Here is a 17,825-nt window from a genome sequence, read left to right as displayed (position 1 = left end):
AACACGCTGCTGTCAGATGCATTCGTCAGCAAATGTGGCTGTGTTGGTCACTCTTGCATGAACAGCCTACCCAAGCTACCCTACCCAATCTGTGAGCGAACCGGTCCAAGATCACTACCTCCAGAGAGCCGTGTGTGGTTCTTCCACATGCTACTGAGCCTCCCCCCGGTTGTTAAATTGATAAATTGTCAGTATGTCTTGTTTTTTCAGACTTCAATCACCCAATCCAATAAACAACACCAAACAAGAGTCAATAGCAGAATAAGCTGTCTGGCTTTGTCAAGTTTTTCATGGGTGTGACACACAACCCAACTGCTGCTCTACCCACAAATGCTTTGTTCTTACAAATGTGACACCATTTAATGGGAAATAAACAGGCTTTCCATTGATATAAGATTTACTGCCAAGAAGCATTGTTAGAAACAAAGAAATAATCAACCAAACACAAATTCACTTACTCTTTGTGCTAAGATTTATCCACTGCAATGAATACAGAACATGGGTAGTATAACAGAGTGTGTACCATTAGCTAGAAAAGCTAGAAGACATGATATGTGTACAAATACAAAATGCAAATTAATCTCACGCATTATCTTTGGCTGAAATTGATGTTGCATTCTTTGAAATGTGGTCTCCTCTCATGGATAAGTGTCACTTGGTTGCCACTTTTTAGCGGTAATTTACTAAAATATTTTCATCATCCTACTTCTTTATCTAGCATAGCATGAGAATCATTAGAAATTAAGGAGACATGATGAACGAGAACCATGCAGCTGCTTGAAATCAATTAGGATATTTATGATGTGCTATCTGTGAGGAATACAAACTGAGGAGTCTGCTGCTTTTTGTCTGTGTGTTTGTGTGTGTTCGTGCTTACGCATTAAGTGTATGTGCACTCACTGCTCAGTGAGTCATCCTTTGCTGGTGCCACCTGCGTCATCATGCCATTTTCATCCTGGAGAAGCAACACTAAGACAAAGACAGAGAGAATGGAGGAAGGCGTCTTAGGCTTGCTGCAGGGCTTTTTTACAATGCAGCGACAGAGCCAATCAAAGTGATATCACACAAACAGGTTGGTGTTAGCTTATATAGAAGCAGGACAGGGTGGCTGCTTTTGATTCTTCATCATCAAAGTGGCTTATCTGCAACATCTTAAAAGCTTTGACTATTTTACCTGAGAAAGTTTTGGACACACTAGTGAGTCCAAAGTCCACAGTCCACAGTCCTTAGGTTGTGAAAAAGATGAAGACATCAAAGGGCAGCCTATTATTTCCATTTCTGGCTCTATATTTTTATTTTGGGAATTTACTAGAATAGCTTTGAATGATTCAAAATTCAAAATAATCCTTCTTTATCATATACTGGACCTTGGTGCAGCCCCTTAGTTTCTCAGCTGTCTGCAAGCGACAGATCATTGAAATTTGCTGTGTCGCCACGGCCATGCTTTTTGACGAAAACTCAAAAACTCCACATTATGACCCAGGTTTGTAGTTGAGACTAACCAAATATGAAGTTGGTCCTACAAAAAAACAAGGAGGAGTTGGCAAAAGTATAACAGCATGAATAATCTCCTGAAATGCCATCTTCAGTTCAAAGGGCAAAATTTCATGAGTTTTCAAGCAGATTAAAGGCCTCAAAAAGCCATTAGAAGTGATTACACGTTTCATGCTCCGGCCATAATGATAGTAGTTGGATTAATTCTTATTAAAAGGTAATTAAAAATTAAAGTTTATTTATGAAGGGTATTTTTTCAAGTCAAGTGGCTTTATTGTCATTTCAACCATGTGGTAGTCACAGTGAAACCAGACAGCATTCCTTCAAAATTACGGTGATTTATATAACAGGCAGTCAACACAGGGAGTGCAAAAAAAACAGTGCAACACCAGGCAGAACAGAACAATCCCACATAGCAAAATTGGTATGGATCGGCTCTGGCCCACACACCGCAAAGAATGACGGCCTTTTGGTGGCCCAGATCTGGTTTGCCAGATGTGGCCCACACATGGACCAGCAGCAGACACACTGGTGGTCCTGTGCCCAGAACAGTTTCAGCTCTGGCCCTAGATGTCAGCCTAATATGTACCTTAATCAAGACATGTAATAACAACATGCGCCAGAATATAATAGTGGAAAAGTAACATGAAGAAACTCTGTTCAGACAATGAATGGATTGATTCTTATATAGCCCTTTTCACTGTCCCAGATTACTGAAAGTGCTCTAAGCAACATGTCACATTAACACACTTTGTCTAAACTGAGTGCTTCCTAACTACATTCATACTCTTGGCATGCAGACTGGAAGAGCCAGGGATCTTACCACTACCCTTCCGATTAGTAGGTGACCGGCTCTACCTCCTGAGCTACAGCCACACAATGGTAAACATGAGTAAACCCTCACTAGGTTTTGGATAAAGTTTACACTCACAAACCTGTCAAACCTGCATTTAAAACGTTGGCTACCACAGCAGTATAGTATTGCAACATGGCATTTGGGTCTTCTAACTAAAACAGGAAAATAGGAACATAACTAGTGCCATCAATGCCAGACCTGGCACACATCTGGTTGACATGCACCAGTCAGTCAGAAGTGCCAGCTTGATGCTGGATCCGGGCCAGACCTGTTTTCTATGAGCCTGGGCCACATAAACCAATCCACAATCGGGCCAGATGTGGCATGCCATCACATAAATGGTGCCATCTATGCCAGGCCCATATCTGGATGACATATGTCTTACCATGCCAGAAGTCAGCCAGCAGTGCCAGCTTGATACCAGATCCGGGCCAGACCTACTTGCTACATGGGATAGAGATACAAGACAGTGCAAACACAACAACAATTTAAACATGCATTTCACTGACAGAAGTTTCACTGACAAATGCAACTGCATGGCAGGATGCTGTAAACGGACCAAACTTCAGTCAGGAGAACAACTGAGATAATCCATCCACAAAACAAGGTTAGTCATTAGTATACTTTTGCATGGGCTGGGCTGTAGTTACATCACAAGGGTTTAAAAACTGAGCTTTAAAATGTACAGTGGTAATAAAAACCGAGAGAGGCCGACAGTGATCCCTAACTGTTTTTAGGGGCTTGTTCAGATTAAACAGAACAAGATACAAATCAATTATAACATGTTAAAAAACATGTTTAGAAGTGACCAAAGTCACATTTTGGCAGGTTGAGTCAAGTTTGCTTTGCTCAAAAATGTCTTTTATCTGCAACATATTACTCAGCCCCAATTCAGAATATAAACCCAGATTGTCCAGATAGGCTTCACACCCAGAGAGACCCGCAAGGTTCAGTTTTAACCAGCCTGATCAAGTTTAGTTATTCATTGTGCACTGCAAGCCCACTCTACACAATACTCCATCTTAAGCAAAGGGTATCATTCAGGCTTTGTCATGCTGTTCACTTTCTGGAATCAGTACAAATCTGATCTGACTTATTAGATTTCTCACTAAGAGGCAGGAAGAATCCAGGTTACTTAACTCTGAATTGTTTAACCTTCCCTGTATCGGTCAGCACTGGATGGCACTACCACAGGTAGAAGCAAACTTTTCTGGTTGATCACAGGCCTTCTACTGAGGGAGATTCAAGATTCAATGTCACATCAATCGGATCACTGAGCTCTTTGGCCCCACAGTATGGTATGCCTTCAACACATTAATTTTAGGACAGCCTTCTTTTGCAGTTTGAGGTTAGCAATCAGGTAGGTTCTCAGTCATCCAGGTCATGGTAGTCTAAGGAGCTTGGAAGGAAAGTGACTGGACTTCTTAAAGTTTCATGAACCCCCAAAAAGCAAACGGCATCAGATTTAAATTGGATAAGTATAATTGTTTTCTACTTATACCTCAAACCTATGGTGTATGGCAAAGACACTGCAATAATTCAGAGAAAACTCTAACATCAGACAACCTGTTATGAGCAAGCACTTGGCAACAGTGGGAAAGAGAAACTCCCCTTTAACAGGAAGAAGCCTCTGGCAGAACCAGGCTCAGGGAGGGGCGGCCATCTGCCGCAGCCAGTTGGGGTGAGAGAAGAAAGACAGGACAAAAGAAATGCTGTGGAAGAGAGCCAGAGATTTTTACATTTCAGTTATGTATCTCATTTGTAGCCAAAGCTGAAATACTAAGGAGAGAAGCTGACCATATAACATGTTCTTCCAGCTTGTAGTGTACTGCTGAAAGCACTTCAGACAGAACAACAGGTTTTTCTGCAAACTAGTCTATTTTTGAATCTTTTTAAAACCACCTTGTGCCCTCTGTTGTTCTGAATCTGTCACTTGCGGTTGCTTTTTTGCTTTGCTTTTAGCAGCATGTGTTAACACAAAATTACTGTCCACGGCACTCTTGCATGTACTCTCTCTCATCTTTGAGTGTTTGTCTTATGCTTTTTTTTGTAGCTATTGCTGTTTATGGAAGCGCTCTGTTGTTATTCACTCAGTATTCTCATCTTTTGCTAATTATGCATTCATTTTTGTAAGAATCTGCATTGATTCTTTCTAAGAATGTTTCCTATTAACATTCTCATTTTGATGGTTTGTCACATAATGTACCAAAAGCATTTTTGCTGTCTCATGTGCAAACCATCAATGAGCTTCTATAAAAAATGAATAGCAAAAAGTCTTCCATACTTACAGTACAAGGCTACTCTGTTTCCTGTCAACTAAACCTGCCAGCTGATCAGCTTTCTTTCTTTCTTTCTTTCTGTCTTTTTTTCTTTCCTCATGTTGCTTGTCTGTGTGTCTGCCTGCTTGTCTTTAGGTTCAGATAGTGCACAAAAAGCTGGACTTCAGCCACGTCACTTCTCGCTGTGGCTCCAAGGACAATATCAAACATGTCCCTGGAGGTGGCAATGTAAGTACTCCTGAAGCTGGAAGGAGACTCTCACATTTTATGCTAATTTAACCTAATTTGGACTATCTTGCTCTAAAGGTTGATCAGTTGGGAATGCCCCTTGTGCCTTGTACACACCTAGCAGGTGTATTTGTTACAAAGAGATAAAATGGGAATTTATGTTCTTGGTATGTAAATCAGGTCCATCGTTGGGGGATGCATATTGTATTGGGTCCTTATTTACACATTCATACAGTATTGCTCTTGCAAAACAATATTCCTGTTCCTGTTTAAACAATTGCCAGATAATCTCATAATCTCATCGTAAGAAATTGAATCAGTCTGACTTATAAACATTGTACTGTCCTCCGGTGTTCTCTGATTGGATCTCTTCAAACAAATTTAGTAAATAGGAGCACCCATAAGATCTGAGACTGACAAAAATATTTACAAGGTTCAATTCCAAAAATGCACTTTGCGGTTTTGCCTCTTGGTTTAGTTTAACGTTCAGTAATTGAACTGACCGCAGGTGCTCATGCCTACCCTTTCAGGACTTGTTTCTACCTGGTCTGAAAACCTGCTTCACTATCGCCATCTCGCACAACCACAGAGTATATACAAAATATTAATTTAGTCTCCAAGTTAAGCCACTGTAGAAGAGCCTTTAAACCTCTAATGGCCATCAGGGGGCAACTCCTGTAGTCGAAAAAGAGGTCTGATTGTACAGAAGTCCATTAATACATTAACCTGCTGCTAACTGATGAGATTATGTTCTCAATTTAGAGTAAAACAGTTGATAAAGCAGGGTATAACAGCCAGATTGTCGAATCTGATGAATGAAAACCAGAGTCACTGTGACTGTTTCCATCTTTCACATACTGTAGTCTATCCTCAAAACCACCGCTTTGCTCTGTCAGCTCAAATAAACTGGGGTTTTTTTTCAGTGTGGGGACATGCAGTCATACTAAAAGGTCATGGTAAAAAGAAAGTATACCTTGTGTCATTTTTACTTACTAGTGCTTACCAACTAAAACAATCATTTGGAAGTTTATTGGGATTTGTCTATACACAGCTCTCTTAAGATCTGTTATAGATTTGCTGGTTTGCTTGGGATTATTGTCCTTTTACATTAAATCAATATGGCCAAGAATTAGCTGTAGCAGGCCTCATGTTTGACTCTAGAATACTTTGGTATGTAGAGCTTTGTGGTTGACTCATGGTGACGACATGGTGCCCTGAGGCCTGTACTATGAAGCAGGATTTAATCTTATCAAGGTAACTTCAGCGTTCATCCTGAGTTTTCTATACTAAGAAGATTATTCATTTCTTACTGGAGTATATTGCCATAGAAACTTATGCTGTGAACTTGAACTGCGAAGAAGCTGGTTATTTTCAGATTAGAGATCAACAGGTATGAAATCACCACTTGCTGACCAACAGCATTCCCCGAAGGCTCTTTGGACCTCTGCTGTGAGAGTTTGAGGGTTTAACATTTTTCAGCTGCATCTAAAGTCTTCGCATTTCCCTCATGAGCATCAATATTAAACATAGGTTCTTAGATACAACTTAGCATTACTAAAACACAATACACAGACATATCAAGTTTGTACATAGACTAGGCCTAGCCTTTTTTATCTTAAGTCTTTACTCTCAAACCTTTAAACAGCGCTGAGTCTCCAGGTGAGAGATTTAAAAACTAAAGCTGTTGGGAGCAGGTTATGTTGAGAGTGTTGGTTGAAAATCATCTGGATGTTTTCACTGTTTCTTTTAGTTAAAGCATGTTTTATACATGATGTAATACAGTTTCTATGCTGGGGGTTACATTTTACATCTGCAAACTGCTGCACCTTAGTAGAACCACTGAATGAAGCACAAACTGTGTCGCATTGTCTTGGAGATGTGCATGAATTCGTTTGGTGATGAAATGTTACAGTGGATAAAATAATTATTTGAGCTCGTTCACTTAAAAAAGACATAAACACTGTCTAATTTTTATGGTGGTTTCATTTTAATGGAAAGAGACAGGATATCAAGGCAAAATCCAGGAAAAAAAAACACCAGCATTTACATTTTCTGTATTTACTTACATCACTGATGTGTTTTTATAGTGGAAGATGACATTATGGATATTTAAACTGACTTTTAAGGATTTTAACTATTTGTTTCTATTCTTTAATATCCATTCACATTAGGGTAAGCTACGGGTCCAACAAAAGGTTTTGACAGTTTGTGTTACTAATAAAATTTTATCAGCAGAGTTATGGTCATCTCATTCTCCAGTCTGTCATCTTATATGTGAATCTGACTGATTTTAGCACATGTTGTGAGGCAGGTCATCGTGCCAGCTGCCAACTCTACAGTCATGGTGTGACTAGTTACAGCTCGTCCTGATTTATCTGCACAAACGGAGCGCTGCCGAACAAAACAAAAAGGCACCTTCTAAAATAATGAAACGGGTTAAAACAGGAAATCAAGCATGATTGGTAAAAAAAGCTGTGAGTCAATTTCACATACTCTGTTGCATTGTCAGGAATGTCACGCCGCTATATGAATGCGGCAGATGCAGTATAATGAATGATAGCGATTTTCTAAAGTGGCCTTGAGTGGACGCTGAAGTGAAAGTTGCATTGTACTGAATGACTTAGAAAATAAAAAGACAAGATTTTTATGTACTCCACCCCAGGTGCAGATCCTGAATAAGAAGGTTGATGTGAGCAAGGTAACATCCAAATGTGGCTCCAAGGACAACATCAAACACAAGCCAGGTCCATCCCAAAACATTTGTGCTTTTTCTTGCCATTAAACCCAAATGGCATCATATTAATTTTTCCTTATTTTTTTAATCCCAGGTGGTGGTGATGTGAAGATTGAGTCTCATAAGCTAAACATTAAGGCTAAGTCTAAGATTGGATCCGTGGACAACGTGGGGGCAGGAAATGGACAGACCAATGGACAAAAGGTCACTCTTAAACACAGTTAAACATGTGTTAGCAGCTCACAGAAAATTACCTTTTGTGGTTCTGCTGATTCATTGTGCCACTACTGGCCACCATGTGCCACCATGAGTTTTCAAACTTTGTATGCCCATGTTTCTGTCTGACCCCTACGAACTGTGTGTTTATTTTTGGCTGCAGGAAGAGAAAACTGAGCAGAAAACATCATCACCCCCAAGTGGCACTCAGACAACAGGACCAGGAGTCACTGCTAAGGCAACAGCACCTGGAGGTGTTGCTAAGGAGAACAGCATGAAGGAAACCACACCCACTCCTTTTGGGGGAGATGGACTGAGGGAGCCCCTCAGTGCAGAGAAATGCATCACTGAGACAAGTGGGTGTAAAGGCACACACTCACACACACTGGCTTCATTTTTTATTGAGAATGCATATAGTTTACAATTATGACAGGTGTGCTACTGAAGTGCCAAATAAATGAGAATAGGGTTCTTAATCCTAGCCAGTCACTTCACGCTATGCTACTCATATCTGCGAACCTTTAATCTGTAAATGTAGGGACTTTAATCTGGATGGTTCATGTGTACAACTATAAGAAATCTCAGAAATTTTTTTTATTGTTCCTTAAAGCTTTTAATGCTGCTGCTAACACCTGTAAACTAATGTTAACAGTAAGTTGTGGGTTAAAACTCTTTCTTCTGCTCACTTTTTAATGCTTTCCATTGTACATTTGAAGTGACAATTACACTGTTATAACTTTGTTTGAAAACAATCAATAGATAATTTAACCAAGATTTCTAACTTTTTATGTATTTTCCAACGCCTGGCTGGAGCAAACCTCTCCAAAGTATTACAATCCCATCTAATGCTGCTTCAGTATATAGGAAAATCCACAGCTTAAATGGCCTACTGTGTCACTTATTAGCAATATGTAGCTTGAAAGTCACTGCTCTGAGAATTTGCAAAAACTCAATTGTAGTGTATTCTGTTGCATTCACTCTGTTTCTGTTTATACTGTGGATATAACACTGCTACTGAACTGCAAATGCCTTGCTTTGAATCAAGGATTTTCTTTAGTTATTTATCTGTGTCACCTTGTACCACCCAGGCATAATTTCTGCCTGAGCTATTTTGATAGTGCTTTAGATAAGGCTACCTTAGGCTACCTGCCTGAAAGCCTGGTGTTATTTGCTCAGAGCCACTTGTGCTGACTTTCTAAGAGATCTCGCCTATCAACACAGAATAGCACACAATTTGATTGTTGCCTGCAGGTGCAAAATAATAGTCTTAATACACTTTCAGCATCTGAGGAACTTAAGATTGCTATTATCTTTATGGCAATATCTTCAAAACTACAGGAAAATTGTCCAATGTGTGGTTTTATTATAGTTTGCAGACTTATGTTAGCATCTGTATGCTTCTCTCATACTTGCTGTATTCAAATTCAGCAGTCCTCTTTTACTTTCTCACTTTCTATTTCCAGTTAATAGGAAATGAATATGGCATTTTGGTCTTTGCCTTTCTGGGGTTTTAAAATATGCATGACTATATTTGGACAAGCAGGCAAAATGAATAGCTAACAGTAACATTAGCTGGTTAGGTTGGTAAGTAAGATGACAGAGAAAAACCCCAGCTCAAAACAAAATATATGTAAACTGAACACTATTTTCATATCTTTTAGTGTAACCAGAGAGTGAATATGTGGTCATATATAGTACTAACATCTCAATCACAAGTCTCTGCCAGATTCTATCTAAAAGATATAGCCTGGGAGCCAATGTTGAAGTCCCCTAAACCTACAGTCCTTTTAATGAAAAGCAGAGGGTGAAGGTTGGCCTTTCAGACAGTATGAACATGTAGTTTCCCTCAGATCTTTCTCACAGTGGTCACATCCAGTTTCAAAACAACAAGATGGGGGAACGTGGAATGTTTAAACTAACAAGGAAGTCATGCCACAGTGGCTACATCCATCTTTTATAAAATTGGGTGATTTGTAGAGAACCAACATTGCTTTATTGTTGTCATGTGTCATGAAAAGTGAAAAGAAGTACAGAGGGAAGCTACAGCATGACAACAGTAATGGGGTTTTTCAACATTAAAGCATATACACCTATTCTTGTAGACCCCTAAAATAAAAATTATGAATAGTGGTACATGTACGATAGGAGTAAATTAAAAATAGATAATGTAGATAGTGTGTGTTTATGAATGAATAACCACATATACCCGCTCCCTGCTTACATGTCGGATAGAGTAGTGAAGCCAGCTCACCTTTTTACCAAATTATGAAATGAAATAATGAGGAGACCTTCAGAGTGAAGATGAGCCAGTCATGGTGGATAAATTCATCTTTACCACAGCTTTACCACTCAGACTCCCCGAGTTCAGAGGGACAACAGACTGTTGCTGTTGCTAAACTCATCTTAATTGATGAATGGCTGTAGCACTAATACAATTTTAAAAATGTCATTTGCCCCATAATTCATATGAGCTCACAGCAGACATCAGCTAGAGCCTGTAAGGCTGATAAAAACAACAAACTTGTTTTTCATCCTATCATTTTTTCTTCGTTTTGTGCTTCATCTGTTTTTTCTTCTTTAACTTGTCTCACCTCAGACTGAGTCCCAATGACCCGCAGATTTTGGCGGGACACGCATGGCGCTCGCTGGCCTGCCAATCAACTACCAACCAACTACCACGGCGCAGTCACTTTCCTCTGATCCCGCCCTTCATCTTGCCCACTGCAGCACCGAACTGACCGATCGCCTCTCAGTGTTTCTCTGGGATCTGCCTGCCAGCTTCCTGCTACCAACTCTGACCTTTGGCCCCTTGTCACCCTTGGGTTGCCCCACCTACCACAGAGAAAAGTAATTGCTGTTTGTCCATGTTTCTCTGTGCAGGTTTCCACCAGCTTCTCCACTGATGCCATTTCCTTGTAAGCACTGACTAAGGTCATTCCAACCTTAAAGCCCAAATGTAACAACCCCAAAGCAATAATCCCACAATCAATCAATCAGTGCTCTATTAAGTATCTTGACCATAGCCACTTTTTCTCATAGAATGTTCACCCTACTAGTGAAAACAGTTGCCTCAGATCACAGTAATGGAGCTTTGTTCTAGACCCTCTGGCAGGCTTTGACATTTAAAAACCAAACTAACAAAAACAGCACCATTCGTAGGTCATCAGACGTCTCATTACAGGTCAGTCTACAATTCATCACACGTTACTTCTCTTGGTATCAGTGCACCAGTTTGTCTCTTCAGAGTTCTTCACAATAATGATTCCTTGAATTTTAATATTATGATGTTTGTAGTCGTGGCTGCAAAGAGCACAAAATGAATCTGGTCTCGAGCGGCTATGAAGAGAGATGTCTGGAAGCAAATCTGAAGATGGATTTTAAAACCAGTGCAATAGCATCTCAAAAGTCAGATGGTTTTAGTACAATTGAAATCATTTAGCGATGTAACTCATGCATTATGAAGGCAGCAAGAGGGAGGATACAGGAGCTCTGCTGATACTCTGGGTGGTTTCGGCTCAAAGAGGATTTGGCACAAAAAAATCTGTGTTTGATCTCAGAGCCAAGTGTTTTTAAAGTTAAGATCTCTCTAATTGACCTTGAAGGAGTGAATATAAATTCCAGCTGAATGAGTGATATTGAAGGATGGTAATAAACCTTGAAATTAAACAGAGTGGCACAGAACACATGCACTCTATAATGTAATGTAGCACTTATGATGCACAGTGTCAATCACAGTGTCACAGGATTCTTTCTAAACATTCAGTCACACCAGCACATCAAATGTCTCCATTTCAGAGTCATTATAGTGTAGACCTGTGGAATCTGTGTGATGGTCTATGGTTGGCATGTCCATACAGGCCAAATGGTTCCTTGCAAATTTTCACTGCTGACTAATAGTAAGCCGTCTTGACAATGCTGAGAGAACAAAGCAGTTTTCAACTGAGGAAGCTACTGTAGGGATCCAGCTGTTTTTCAACATCAGCTTTTATTTCACCTCGGTACGCTCGGGAGCTTTTTTTTCCTTTTCTTAGTACTTGATTGAAATTATAGGGCACAATCTCTGGCACAGTATAAAAAAATGTAGAAGCTTAGAGAGCTGTTGTGATGACTAACTCTACAGCATGCTTTCTGCTTGCTATATTCCAGGCCACCTGCAGTATTAAGTCATTTGAATTTGTTAACATTTGTTCATATATCAGGATATACTAACAAAAACTTCTGCTTTAGATAAATGAGTACAATTCTTTTTCTTTCTCTGTTACTTACTGTCCACATTCTCCAGAGGAAGTTGAATACTTTGATTTGCAACCTCTTTTCCCAAAAAAGGCAGAAGACTTTGTAGATCATTAAAATGTCGTTTGGTGTTAAAATGTTCATTTGAAAGCATATTGTTGAGATATTCACTCAAGCTGAACTAGGGTTTAATGAGTCACTGTTAGCTTTATTTAACCAGGAGAGCAATTAAGAACACTTTGGGTAAAGGCATTTAAAAGGTAAAAGAACATTTCTACACACCTGAAGCCATTTCTACACGCTCACTGGTGATACACTGCCCCATAGTGGCAGAGGTTTTACTTACATTTTTCAACAATTACAAAATGTTCCTTAAGGTGATCCAACTTTTTTTGAAAAATCCTGCTGATGTTAAAAATGTAATGGCTTTTGCAAAGCACTGCATTCTGCATTTATTTACATTTTACACATGGCCAACTTTTTGGAAATGAGGTTGCAGATCAGTCCTCTGCAAAGTCATCTGATATATCAGCACTGCGGATATTTTGTTTTGGGATGGTGAAGGTATTCAAGTACTAGCTTAATCAACAGCTATTTCAAGACATACAAGTCATTATTTGAGCTTTGAAGGGTACTACACTTAAAATCAACATCATTGTTTGGCTCCTGCACTGATTGCAAACCTTCACACCCACTCATTCACCTGCACCCATCATGAGGGACCTCAGCAGTCACCCTGAGCTTGTATGGCATTTCCTGGTCATGTGGTTGACCCCAGTGGAGGGTTTGGGGCTGCAGACCAACATTCTCTAGTTAAATCCTCCCTCCTGCTGGTGCTTTGTAGAGCCCACTCCATAAAACCATTTAGTCTCACACACATAAGCACAGACTGATACAGGAAAGCACACATATGCTTGCTGGTGTGCATACACAAATAGACACACAAACACAAAGCACCACCGAAAAAAGGTGGTGTGCTGACGACAAAGCATTTCTCTGTTCTGGAATCAAAGAAACTCTTCATTGTTTTCCTTTTTTTGTCTGTCTGTTATTTTGGTGGTCCATGCCGATATTGTTCAAATAGTGATGAGCTGTGTCAGTGTGATGTTCCTATTATACCATTTTCATGATGGTATCATCGCCTCATTGCACCACCTCCTCATCTGTCACCTCTACCTGTGTCTCACTCCAGTTCTCTGACAGCAATACAGTGTAGGGAAAGCCTCCAGTTACCTGCACATGCACAGGGCGTTCAGATAGAGAAGGACAGACAACCACTGATGTTATCCAGTAGTTATGAGAGGAGAGAGATTGCGTAAATGAAATAATGTATTCATGGCTGATCTAACACCAGAGTTTCCTTTGTAGTGATTTACTTATACTAGACTGGACTGTCTAGTAGATTGAATTTACTGAGCGCTATTTAGCCACCGTGACTACCCACAGTAGCAGATGATGAAATGCCTTCTCTGGCGTATAAATGAGTTTACCCTACATCTGTAGTGTAAATAGAAGGAGCTAAATAGTTCTTGTTTGGTTTTTTGCTTAGTTTGTGTGATTTTTTTTAAAAAGTTTTGTTTAAGTAAAAACCTCAAAGTTAAAAAAAAATGTAAAAATTGAAACTCTTAAAGTAAACTGGACAGCGGGAACTGCCCAGCTCCAACATGCCATGAATGCAGCAGTATTTCAGCCAAGCACATCCGAGAGGAGCCTGCAGATACTATAATGAGGCCCACTGAGTGTAAGCTATAAAAATAATGCGCGGGATCACAGTACACACACAAAAAACCTGAATGGCTTAATGCTTTATAGGAAATAATCAACTGAAAGCCAAGTGTGCTCATTTTGTTGTAATTCCAGATACTATCTTAAGAAATCAAACATGTCAGTTTTAGGTACAGTTTAGATTCTAATAAGCCAGCACTGTGATGTGACTTTGATTTGCACACTGAAAGCATCGCTCCGTATCAGCCCAGTAATACAGACAGGCCCCGTGTGCTCAGTGTGCATTAAAAGGCTGGGATGGTCTCTGCTGAAAACACTGAGGGATTAGTGACATGTCTGTGGCGTGCTCCCATAGTTGTCAGATGTGTGAAGTGTTACTACTGCATCCATCCTGTAGAGAGTGCTGCTTAGCCTCTGGAACACTGATAGTCTGGCTCTTAACAAAGGCTGAGTGAAAAAGCTTACGTCACTATTAGAGATGCTGCAGAAGGCTTCCATTCTGCCCTCATTCAAGCTATCACTATATTATTGTGTCTGGAACACTAAATATTATCATAATCATACAAATTATGTACAGTTCCCCAGAAAACTCTAAAGTCTCGTGCACTTGAACATAGTCTTGTTCATTTTATTGATGCACTTAAGTGATATTAAAGTTGCTTCACTGTATGTTGGTAAACATTGTCAGCAGTGTACTGTACATGTGTGCTTCTGGGAACAAAACAGTTTTGGTAGCTAGATGACGTTATAATATTCAAAGAGCAAGTGATCAAATAGTCAACAATTAAGACAACTAAAAGCACCATTTAAGAATATTCAATATTGTGTTGTTCCCTCCAGATCATTCCCATGCGTTGCCTAAAAGTAACATGTCTTACATGACATATGCGTGGGTCATATGTGAAATTAATGATGTGAACCAACTTTCTTCTGGAGCAGAAGAACAAAAGTATGAAAGCACTTTGGGTTGTGGATCGTGTATATATAAGAAGTAAGGTGTAGCTCCATGCGTGAACATCTGGTGGGATGAGCTGATGTTGTGTGTCTAGACCTGGATTTTTGTGGCATTGTACTGTTGGCTACGATGATTTGACGCTCAGCTCTCCAGTCTGCTCTCATGTTGTTCCTGTTAACATTCCCTGCGTCTTATTTTCTGGCCAAGCTGCAGAGTAACATTCTGTAAGAAGTCCATTCAAGGTCTTTAATGACCTTTTGGAGGAGCCAGTGGGCCCCTTGTTTGATTTATTCTGAGAGCGCTGACTTTAAAACTATCTCTGGTCAAGAACAGGTTTCAGTGTTAGCATACAGTGTGTTAATGTTAGCATACAGTGTGTTAAATAACAAAAGCTGATGTTATGAAATCAAGACTGTTAAAATGGCCCTTTTATAAACATGTTGAGCTCCATATTTATATTCTTGGACTAGAGTAGAGTTCAAAATAATGCTTGCTGGTCTTTTGCTTGTGCAGTCCCTCACTTCATCCTATACCTGAAACAAGCCTTTAAATCAGCTTTGTTCTGATTGACGGATCCTATGATTTGGACAAAGTAATCTCACGATTTTTTTCTATTGTAAGGTAAATATTCTAAAGTAATACAATTCTAATGTTATTCAAGTTAAGTTATATACATTGACAGAAAATACAGGAAAGCCCCACAGACCCTCTTTAAAGCTATGAACTTTAAGCCTGTTTCATTTTGCAACACATTAAATCAAAGAAAGAATTCGTTAACAACAGAAAAATTCAAAAATATTTAAGGCTTTCCACCCTGGCAACCAGTATTTGTACACAATTTTATTTGTATTTATGAGTATACACAAACTTTTCAATGTGAAAAAAGACTGTTAATTTACAAAGTTCTTTAGGAGCAGCTTTTTGGGACCATTGATTATGAGCCAGACAGTAGCCTACAACATGCTTGTATCAATGCTCCCAAGTTAGCAGATAAAAAGATTGATGGTGGAGCCTACTTGGTAAGTGGGTTATGAAAAATTTAGAGGCAGACATGTTAATTTATATATATAATATGGCCTTATCTTATAAATGAAAAGAATGTGTAGATTTGAAGAGCTCAAATATTCTTATCAGTTTCAAAAATGCAATCTAGTCCAGCTGAGGTTTTTGTGATTTGAGTCTTGTCTTTGGATATTCAGTAAGGAACCCAATGGACCCTTCAGTTAGTAAAGTTTTAATAGAACCATGGGAATGTGCTCAGTGTTTACTACAGTCATCAGGAGTGTGATACAGTTAATGTTACTTTGGAGCTTGGACAGAAAGTAAGAGTCAGATTCACTCTGATGTCCGTTTGAACTCCCAGTTATTGCACTCAAATACCACCCTTCCACTAGTATTTCACACTGTATATAGACACCATCACGTTTTTATCACTCCGCGTGTAACTCAAATTAGTTCAAATGAAATAAAAAGAAGAAAAAAAAAATCTTACTTCTTAACAGGGTGTAGTGGATGTTGATAGACGGGCATTTATGTTCATAAACCTAGTTAGAGTTGAGGTAAGACATTCTGGTAAGACTGAAAGCATAGGGAAGGAAAAGTGTACTTTTTTTTCAGAGTCTGCCTTTTTTCCATCAAGAAAAGGGCTGCTGAAGTTTCAAGAATGTTTTAAAAATGTATTAAAGATGCAAGATTATGAATACATGTATGAGGTTTGTCTCTGTTCTGTTTTGGAAGATAGCTCACATATGGATAACAATGTTTACCAGATTCAAACTGACAGGCAGGAAGAGAACCAGTGTGTGTCCACTTAGATATGATCTGAAGAAGCTTTGCATAAAGAGAACATGAGGAATTGGCAACATTTGGTGTGAACTGCACTGACACACACTGGTGAGCCCTTTCTTCTCCCTACCACCACCAGAAAGTAATACCCTTTATTAAACAGCTCCTATGTAGACACCTTGACATATCTACCAACATGGGACTGAATTAAGGCAAGTCATGGACCAAATTATCTTCCCACTGTCAATAACAACAATAATAGACCATTCTGAACCTCTTTGTAAAGTAACAGAAAAGTGCTTCAGAAGCAAAGTTTCAAACACTTCAAAAGTAGTGTTGGTAGATATATCTGGAGCCCCTAACCACGTCTCCCACCTGCAGTGGCTCATCAGCACCACAGCACTGAAAAGCAGCTGATTTTACCTCTGTCCTTTACCATATATACAGCAGCTACCAATTAAACCAGTATTCCAGCTGTTTAAATGTCAAGTGGAGTGGAAAATTACAAGTGTGTGTATTGTATTCTGGTCTTCTGCTTGCCCTTACTCAACCTGAGAGGCAGCAGGCAAAAAGAAGCTACTTTTCAGCACTGTAGAATAAACCCACTGTAGTGTGTGTGTGTGCTGTATTACTTTGTAGGGCGCAACACCATAGCAAGAGCATGCAGAAGACAACAAACCAACTGCTGGTTGTTAGAGGTATCTGTCCTATTAGATAGAGCTTATCTCCCCTTTCAATTCTGAATATTTGGTATGAAAGAGATGTTAATTGTGGTTAATTGTTAACTAGTGATGTGAATATTAATCAAGAAATAAAAAGATAAGCAAAAGTTCACTGTTTTGTCATTTCTTCACACATTTCTCTCACATATTGACAGATTGCTTTCCACCAGCACAAGGCCATCAGCAGCTGTCAGTGGATAAGAAATGTTAACAAGTTTAAACCATTGATGCGTTTGGTGGTAATGAAATTAATAACAGCTGCACTAGAGGGGCAACAAAGAGACAACCCACAAAACAGGGATGTTTTACAGGTGAGGTTTTCAGGTGTCAAGGTTTGTTGTGTGTCTCAAGAGTATTGAGGCGATTCCAGCAGACAAGCAGTTACTGTAGGAGAGCTGGACAGGGTTGTAGATGGTTCTTAACCCATCAGCAGGACCATTATCTTCTCTACTCTGTGCAAGGAGGAACAGGATGAGCACTACCAGAGCTACTAAATGACCCCCAAACCACTGGTGTGAGTGTCTCTGACCAAAATCAGAAACAAACTGAGGGCCCAACATCCTCTGGTGGGCTCTGTGCTCACTGCCCAATTCTATGT

General features: G+C 39.5%; 1 protein-coding gene across 5 annotated transcripts in view; it reads left to right on the top strand.

The window, feature by feature from the left end:
* Positions 1-17,337, top strand: part of LOC147309116 (uncharacterized) — a 131,614-nt gene extending 114,277 nt beyond the window's left edge. For 3 of the 5 annotated variants that reach the window (XM_086273586.1, XM_086273584.1, XM_086273588.1), the window contains 5 exons: positions 4,765-4,857; positions 7,520-7,601; positions 7,686-7,795; positions 7,971-8,163; positions 10,404-17,337. In XM_086273586.1, the coding sequence (XP_086129712.1) occupies positions 4,765-4,857; positions 7,520-7,601; positions 7,686-7,795; positions 7,971-8,163; positions 10,404-10,408 (483 nt within the window). In that variant the 3' untranslated portion in view covers positions 10,409-17,337. Of the gene's footprint in view, positions 1-885; positions 4,743-4,764; positions 4,858-7,519; positions 7,602-7,685; positions 7,796-7,970; positions 8,164-10,403 lie in introns of those variants that run through there. The other 2 variants (XM_086273585.1, XM_086273587.1) reach the window with 2 other exon arrangements.
* The last annotated feature ends 488 nt before the right edge of the window (positions 17,338-17,825 follow it).

The sequence above is a fragment of the Aulonocara sp. 'chitande type north' Nkhata Bay genome, linkage group LG18 (genome assembly GCF_057382095.1).
Source record: "Aulonocara sp. 'chitande type north' Nkhata Bay isolate Kocher_YH1m ecotype deep benthic linkage group LG18, A_spYH_male_GT1.1, whole genome shotgun sequence".
NCBI classification, from domain to species: Eukaryota; Metazoa; Chordata; class Actinopteri; order Cichliformes; family Cichlidae; genus Aulonocara; species Aulonocara sp. 'chitande type north' Nkhata Bay.
The sequence above is the reverse complement of the archived record's forward strand: the minus strand, read 5'-3'. Positions and strand labels throughout refer to the sequence as shown.